Raw genomic sequence first — 9025 nt, 5'->3', positions numbered from 1 at the left:
ATATATATATATATATATATATATACGTTTGTGTGTCTGTGTTTGTCCCCCAACATCGCTTGACAACCGATGCTGGTGTGTTTCGGTCCCCGTAACTTAACGGTTCGGCAAAAGAGACCGATAGAATAAGTACCAGGCTTACAAAGAATAAGTCCTGGGGTCGATTTGCTCGACTAAAGGCGGTGCTCCAGCATGGCCACAGTCAAATGACTGAAACAAGTAAAGGAGTAAAAGTGAGTAACAAAAGAAATAAACAGCATTTTTACCAAGATTAACCTAGAGTTGACCCCTTTTGATCCCAATCCGCCAGATTTCACCCATTTTTCTGATAAAGACTTCTTATTTTAAAGGGATCTAAATTAGAACCTTCCATCATAATTATATGTTAATTTATGCACCAAACACCAGCTTAATAATGACAGTCATTAACTCAGGCATAAGTGTATCTAGGAGTACGTTCTCATGTGTCCTTGTTGCTTAGCCCCAGGTCAGTCCAGATCCAGCAAACCTGTGATCAAAGGGGTTCCAGCCATAACCGTCTCATTTATTATTCAGACATAGCATATCTAGGAGTACATTATCTCGTATGTCCCTCCTCCTCGTCATTGTTGTAATTTAGCCCCCAGAGCAGCTTTTATCCAGCAGACCTATGATCAAAGATGTTCCACCCCTGACCATCCCATCTTTTATTCTGGACTACATTTATCCAGTGCGGCCTCTTCCTCTTTATGACAGTAGATTTTAATTTCAGGAAGAACTAGCTGCTACTTCTAGCAAATCTAGAAACCACATAGACATCATTATTTGCTCGTAGAGATCTATTGCAATATCGTCTGTCCTTTATGAGACAATCTGTGTGATTTGAGGGTGATTTTGGCTGTTATTTCTAGCATTGGGGCAACCTCACTGGCTGTCCTAGTTTGGTTGTTAAAGGAGGCTTTCGTTTATAATTCACCCATTTAAAGTTCAGTGAATTATGTTACAGCAAACATTTCACATTCATAAGTTGTGTATTATATTTCATGGCTTTGCATACATTTCACAATCATCCATTGTATATTTTAATGGTTCTGTGTAGTTTTTAGCACTCAGCCACTATATATTACATTCTTTAGTTCAACATACATTTCATAGTCACTGTATCTCTGCATACATTTCACAGCACCTCAATGTGTACTAAGTTTTGTTTCAACCTACAGTGATACATTGTATGAATGCACTTCATGAGCCTGCATAAATTTCACATCTGTATATCATTCTTCAGTTTCTACATTTCACAATGTTCTACAGTGTTTCTACATACATTTCACAGTGACCTACTGTATATTACATTCTTTTTCTGCATATTTTATATAACACTGTTGATTTCAATCAGTATACTTTCCACAGTAACTTTGTACATATTACAAGGTGTATTGTCATCCATATTTCACAGTTATTGGCTGTAGATTACACATTTTACAGTGATATTTTTCTGCATATATTTTATGGGATTTCATTCAACAAAGCCTTATATCTATGTTTATCTTTGTATATTTCAGTGTGATCCATCTGTTTACCTATATTTCAGTTACCCACCTATATACTCCTGCTTAAATTTCACATAATCTTCATTATATGTTTGTGTACATTTCATATATCTTGCCTACAAGATCCTGCTTGCAGTTTACCAAGCCTTCATCACATTACATGCTTCTGCATACATTTCACATAAGAGTACAAACACCTCTATTACGTCTATTAACATAACACGTGCGCAAGTCTGTTTTAAAATAGTGATTAAATTTCTGCACACATTTCATTGTGATGCAGCCATGTTTTTTCTACATTTTCTATGCAAATTACACGAATATTTGTTTCCTTTATTACATTCCCCCGTTGATTTAACTATACTTACATATTCCTGCATACATTTCACAGTTACTCAATTACACTCCTCTTGCATGTTTAGTCCTTAAATTTCACAGGATGTTAACAGGTTGCACCTTTCTTAATAATAAGTTTTACACTTGTACAAATATGTAATGTTCCTGCATAAATTTCACAGTGGACCCCAATACATTACACACACACATTAATGCATATGACATAATTTTTTTTAAAATTTAATTTGTTGCAGTTAACTTACTGTGTTCCATGTTTGTGCATATATTCTATGATGATTGTACGTAGATTAGATTCTTGTATACATTTCACATTTGCATATATTTCATGTATTTCCAAGTACAAGAGATAATTCTTTAACAATTGTTTCTTTTTACATTTTAAAACTTATAATTGAATTTCCTTCCATTTAATTTAATTTTTGTTTCTTTCCATTGTTAAACTTCACATACTTTTTTTCCTTTAATGTACAAAGCATTTCTGTCCTATTGATCATCGTCCACCCATTTCACTTGCAATAATCTTCAAGACCATAAGATAAATCTTCTTGCAATAATCTTCAAGACCAGCGAGCTGGTAGAATCGTTAGCACGCCGGGCGAGATGCTTAGCAGTATTTTGTCTGTCTTTACGTTCTGAGTTCAAATTCCGCTAAGGTCGATTTTTGCCTTTCATCCTTTCGGGGTAGATAAATTAAGAATTGGAAGCACATTGTGGCCAGTGGTGTTTAACATCTGATAGTTTGGACCAGTGATTCTCAACTAGGATCCATCCAGCCCTCAGGGACCCATATTAGATTTTGTTGTTAAAATTTATCTGCAATAAGGCACAGGAGTGGCTATGTGGTAAAAACCAACCACATGGTTCCGGGTTCAGTCCCACTGTGTGGCACCGTGGGCAAGTGTCTTCTACTATAATCTCGGGCTGACCAAAGCCTTGTGAGTGGATTTGGTAGATGGAAACTGAAAGAAGCCCATCGTATATATATATATACATACATATATATATATATATATGTATTTGTGTGTCTGTGTTTGTCTCCCAGCCATTGCTTGACAACTGATGTTGGTGTATTTACAACACCATAACTTAGCAATTTGACAAAAGAGATGAATAGAATAAGTCCTGGGGTTGATTTATTCGACTTGAGGCAATGCTCCAGCATGGCCCGAAGTCAAATGACTGAAACAAGTAAAAGAAATAAAAGAATTAATCGGCTCTACTTCTACAGATCCACAAAATATTTTAACAATTTTTCTTAATAGAATTCCTAACAAAATTTGATTATAAGGATATAATAGGATTTTTTGAAACCCTGAATGGGTACGAGGGTCCAGTAGAATGAAACGGGTATCAAAGGGGTCCATAGGGTTTAAAAAAAGGGGGGGAGGGGGATCAAGAAGCATTGATCCCGTCAATACAATGACTCACTGGATTTTAATTTATTTAATCTGAATTTGTATCTTTTCAATTAATTGTGACTTTTAGAAATAACTTTTTTTTTTCTTTATCTAGAAATGTAACTATTTGCTCTGAATTTATTATGATTGTGTTTAAATTGTTAATATCCACAGTAAAATTAGGGGATTAGCAATACAGGTCCTGTGACTCACTTACAGTCTGCATTTGTGTTTTTCTTCTTTTACAGTACAGTGGGGAGACATGGTAAGTTTAGTGAAGATGACCATCGCCTGGTGTTAAACGGGAGAATGAGTGAGAGGTCTAAGGATGAGGGTCGCTTCAATTTAAAGTGTAACCCTTGTCCTTTTAGAACACACAATAAACCCTCGACTTATGCTCAGACGTTTGGAAGGTGAACGTCATGCCTTCAGCATTGAGGAATACAGTAGTAATAATAATAATAATAAATAAAATGCCCGGATGCAATACCAGGCAGTGGCTCTCATGGCTTCTTATCTTAACTGATTGGAAGTGTTGTCATGTACATTGTTTTGTCTTAGTATAAAAGATGGGCTACAGCAAATATTCTGCTCAATACCACAGATTTGCTAATGCCCGGATGCAGTACCAGGCAGTGGCTCTCATGGCTTCTGATCTGAACTGATTGGAAGTGTTATGTACATTGTTTTGTCTTGGTATAAAAAGATGGGACTACAGCAAATATTCTGCTCAATACCACAGACTTACTTGTCAGTCGTTTGACCGTAACCAGTTGAGCATGTCCCTTGGTGACTGTTGTATAGTGAAACTGTACACTCCTCTCAGTAAAATGTGGTAGTAACCAGCCATTATAAATAGACCAATAGAAGGTCGAGAGTATGTGTAGTGTGTGTTGATAGTCGTGTCTGTGCTGGTACAGCAGGGTTCGCCACCACCCCCTGCCGGAGCTTTTGGTGTTTTCGCTCAATAAACACTCACGACGCCCAGTCTTGGAATTGAAACCACGATCTTATGATTCCAAGTCCGCTGTCCTAACCACTGGGCCATTGCCCCTCCACAATAATAATAGTTAATGAATAATAAACTCTTTATTTAAGTATATTCAACCATTTTGTTTTATTTTCAAATTATTTTATTTCTAAATTCATTCAAATAAATGCAAAACAAAGCATTATTTTTTAAAAGTAATAATAATTCTCATAATTAAATTTTCAAGACATTTTAGGGGAAACATCGTATAGTGTCTGCAATGCTGGGAAATACAATAATAATAAAAATAATAATATATTTAACTAATTACTAATTAATGACAATAAACTCTTCACTTTTTTAGTATTGCTTTTTTTTTTTTTTTTGCATGACTGATGCTAAACTATTTTACACTTCTCTTTGATGTTGTTATTAAAATCTATTTTTAAATTCGTCAAATAGCTGCGAAAGACTATATAATTATCATGATTATTATTAATAATAAGTCATTTTAACCATTTTTTTTTTTTGGTTTGTTTTTGCAGCAATTGTTTTTGTGATTTTATGTAAATAATTTTAATTTCTTTTTAATTCATTACCAAAATTAAACAGGGCCTAATTGGGTTGATTATGGTGACCCGACAGTTATTGCAGAAAATGAACTCCGTGGTGCAGCAAGCTCAATTGAAGCTGCTGCGAAAAAACTCGCCCAGTTGCAACCCCGTCAAGCTGCGAAAGTAAGTTGTTTTCCTTTGTACCTTCATTGCCACTGGCCCAGGAACAGCATTAATTGGAGGGTGGGGGGAACCCAGGTCCAAAAATTTTTACAAACAAGGTCTTGTTTTATTTTTTTTATATTTTTGTTCTTTGTGAAGAAACCTAACTTCAAGCTGCCCTGCTCCTGGGCCCATGGGTGTTGAGGTTCCCCGTGCCTACATGTGCAAGTGAATTTCTTTAAAAAAATCTTTTTTTAGGACAACAATGATGGTGATGGTGGTGATGATGGATGCCTTGACCAGATATGTTTGATATTTTTTGGTGGTTCAATATCCTAAGTCCACCAAGTATCAATCATGTCCGTGTCGCGGTAGGCCACTGCAGCAAACACACTTTCCCGCACTGGACGTACAACCTTTCAGCGCAGCACTGCTTCCAGACATGGTTCCCGAGACGTGGCACAACTCCTGGACTTGCACCTCCATAACACAACACAGTCAACCCCACATACAATCCTTGACGCAGCACTGCCCATGGGCGCACACTGCAATAATACAGCAGAGGTCTCTGACACACACCCAATTGATTTAGCACGGTCGCAATAGAGCCCTGCTCTCGAGCGTACACTGCTATAACACAGCAGAACTATATCACATGTGCCCCCTTATTTTAGACTCCTCTAAACACAGCAAATTCTGGACATACACTGCTGGTACAACACAGCTGCAAGATGTTCACATACCATGACAAAACACAGTTAATGTATGTGCAGCCCATGACAGGATAACTCCTGGATGTACACCCCTCTGACATACACCTCTTTGACTTAGTACGGTTCCTGTACATGCACTCTTCATAAACACAGCTCAGCTCCTGCACATAGTCTCAGGCGTCGTAGTCTTCCTTAGACATTTGGTTTAGCAGTTAGGGTGTTGGACTCATGATCATAAGATTGTGGTTTCGATTCCTTGATCGGGTGATTTGTTGTGTTCTTGAGCAAGACACTTCATCTCACTTTGTTCCAATCCACTCAGGTGACAAAAATGAGTGATCCTGTAATAGACCATCATCCTGTCCATTGGTGCCAGAGAAGCCATGAAACCAGCCCCAGGCTCCTTCCAAAGTAATGTGGATGAGCCACACATGTTACAGTTCCTTGACATACACCTTATGACACAGCGCAGCTCCCTGATATACACCTCCAGGACAAATCGCAGCTCCCCAACATAGACACCAGGACTCCGAACAACTCCCAGAAAGGACACAGTGTCCAGAGGTAGAACCCAAGAGAACAAAGCACATCTCCTGGACATCTATCCCTACAATACTAAACATCATCTAGCCATATCGCCCCCCCCCCACCTGCTAACATACATACAGCTCTTGATAGAACACATTCTTTACAAGCACCAACTGGTTGCCTGAATTCAATCTCTCCCTAACCAACCAACCTGTCTCCTCAGCTAGTACAGTTGCTAAGCAACCCTTGCAGTACAAAGATGGAAGCAAGAACTCTCCTCACCGTCGTCGTTTAACATCCACTTTCCATGCTAGCATGGGTTGGACGATTTGACTGAGGACTGGTGAAACCAGATGGCTACACCAGGCTCCAATCTGATTTGGCAGAGTTTCTACAGCTGGATGCCCTTCCTAACGCCAACCACTCAGAGAGTGTAGTGGGTGCTTTTACGTGTCACCCGCACAAAGGCCCTGCCACAATTTCTGTCTCCCAATCTACACAAAATTTATCTTCAGGATTGTTTGTATTAGTCTGGTATTTTTTTGATTTTCATTGAATCTGTTTTTTTTAATTTCTTGTCTTTCTTCTCACCCCTTCCTTTATCTTCTCTCGATTTCTTCCATCTTGTTTTGTCATCTGTCCCTTTCTCTCTCCTATTGTCGTCTCTCTTCATTTGTTACCTTCTGTCTACTATTACTGTCTCCCTTCTCTCTCGTCTGTCAAATATTTCTATCTGTTCTCTCTTTCCTTCTTCCTGTCTTCTTGTATCTGTCCACTTTTGTCATCACTCTTCATTTATCTTCTATCTGTAACTACTACTTTCTTCTTCCTTCCACCTGTCCCTTACTATCTCCTTCTACTTGTCTTCTTATGTCTGGCCCTTACCATCACCTTCCATCTGTCTTCTTTTGTCTACAATTGTCATCTCTATTCATTTGATATATTCTGTCTACTATTTCTATCTCTATTTTCTCTCTTTCCGCTATCCCCTTCCATCCATCTTCTAACCCTATTTCTACTTCCAGACAGCTGACGAGAGCCTGGGATTCGAAGAACAGATTCTGGAAGCAGCGAAATCTATTGCAACTGCAACAGCTGCCCTTGTAAAGTCAGCATCTGCTGCACAGAAGGAATTAATACTCCAAGGAAAGGTAACAGAAACCTGCAGACATTCATTGATTTAATTAAAATAATTAGAAATATTCAAAGTAAATTCTCTTAGATTAAGTCCAATCTACAGCCATATTCATAGCTAGGAATGATATAAGCTACTAAGGGTCTCACCTGAAGAATGCAGAGCCTTGCTGTAACAAAAACTGCTTCTCAAGGACTAGCTTTTGTCTTCTGTTCTAGGAAATATTCCATCCTACATAGCAGAAGACACTTACCCAAGGTGCCGTGCAGTGGCACTGAACCTGGGACCATGTGGTTGGGAAGCAAACTTCTTACCACACAGCCATGCCTGCACCTATATGTATATATATAAACACTAAATATTGTCAGTATATATATATATATATATATATACACACACACACACACCCTAAATAATGTATGTATATACACCAAACCATTTTTTAATATTGTTACTCTCTAATTTAAGGAGGATTTGGTTATTTCCAGCATGTTGAATGACCATAGAGTTATAATGAAACCTATTTGTTTATAAACTGATGTTGTGTCTTTCATTCTTCCCTAGGTGTCCGCTTCATACTCAAAGTCTACCCTGGACGAAGATGGCCAGTGGTCTCAGGGCTTAATTTCTGCAGTAAGTACTCACTTTTCTTACCCTCTTGTACTCTGATTTAATTCACCTGTACTCTCTGAACTCTTGTACACTCCTTCAGAAAAATAGAAATCAAAATAAACACTGGTGTAAAATTATTAGTTGCTACATGTTTCACCATAGCAGTTATTTATAACTGAGCATTAGACTATCCAAATGCCTAACCACAATGAATCGTCAGGGGAAGCACTTGATTCCATTCTGTTACAGAGGTACTGGTGTCACGCAAATGGCACTCATATATATATATGAAGCTTTGTAGCTTCATGTATATATATATATATATATATATATATATGTGGTATAAGTTAAAAAAAAAAAACATGAGAATGACGTTAAAAGAACAAACAGGGTTTATTAGGCTCATAATCAGGAAAATTCAAAGAAGTTCTTAACATTTTGAGCGTTCGCTCTTCTACAAAAAGGACAGATGAGGAGAGAGAGAGAGGAATAAAGAGAACAGAGTACACACACACACACATTGTAAAAAATTCATTGGTTATCAACTGTAAATTGCTGCATACATACATATGTATATATATATATTTTATTCTGGGCATTAAATGACAATGGTGATGATGTTTCTCTGCTTTCTCTTTTTTTGCAGGCTCGCCGTGTAGCAGCTGCAACTCAAAGCCTGTGTGAGGCTGCTAATGCAATGGTGCAGGGTCAGGCAAGTGAAGAAAAATTAATCGCATCAGCGAAGGAAGTTGCTGGTTCGACCGCTGCCCTCTTGGTGGCGTGCAAAGTGAAGGCTGATGCCGGTTCAATCTCAATGCGAAGATTGCAGGTTCGTGGGACAATCTTTCCACTAATTTTTATTCGTTATTTTTTTATTTTTTTGTTTTACTGTGGCTGTGTTTGTGATGTTTTTTTTTAAGGGAGTTGAGTTGGAAGAGATGAGGGGGTTTGTGGTGGTGGTGGTGGTGGTTATGGCATTTGGTGAATGAATGAGCTGTGTGGCTGGGTGAGGGGAGGGAATGAGTGAGTGAGTGGACGAGTGATGGGGAAGCGGGGCAAAATGAGTAA

At 38.1% G+C, this 9025-nt stretch overlaps 1 protein-coding gene across 1 annotated transcript in view; it reads left to right on the top strand.

Annotated features, from left to right (window-relative positions):
- LOC106872263 (talin) overlaps nucleotides 1-8891 on the top strand; it is a gene marked incomplete at its 5' end in the record, with an annotated part of 182270 nt that extends 173379 nt beyond the window's left edge. Inside the window, 4 exons of the mRNA XM_052977507.1 lie at nucleotides 4866-4990; nucleotides 7236-7361; nucleotides 7910-7978; nucleotides 8604-8891. Coding sequence (XP_052833467.1) covers nucleotides 4866-4990; nucleotides 7236-7361; nucleotides 7910-7978; nucleotides 8604-8876 — 593 coding nt within the window. The remainder of the gene's footprint in view (nucleotides 1-4865; nucleotides 4991-7235; nucleotides 7362-7909; nucleotides 7979-8603) is intronic.
- Between the last annotated feature and the right edge of the window lie 134 nt (nucleotides 8892-9025).

Source organism: Octopus bimaculoides, chromosome 28 (genome assembly GCF_001194135.2).
Source record: "Octopus bimaculoides isolate UCB-OBI-ISO-001 chromosome 28, ASM119413v2, whole genome shotgun sequence".
Lineage (NCBI taxonomy): Eukaryota > Metazoa > Mollusca > Cephalopoda > Octopoda > Octopodidae > Octopus > Octopus bimaculoides.
This window is presented reverse-complemented; position numbering and strand designations above follow the sequence as displayed.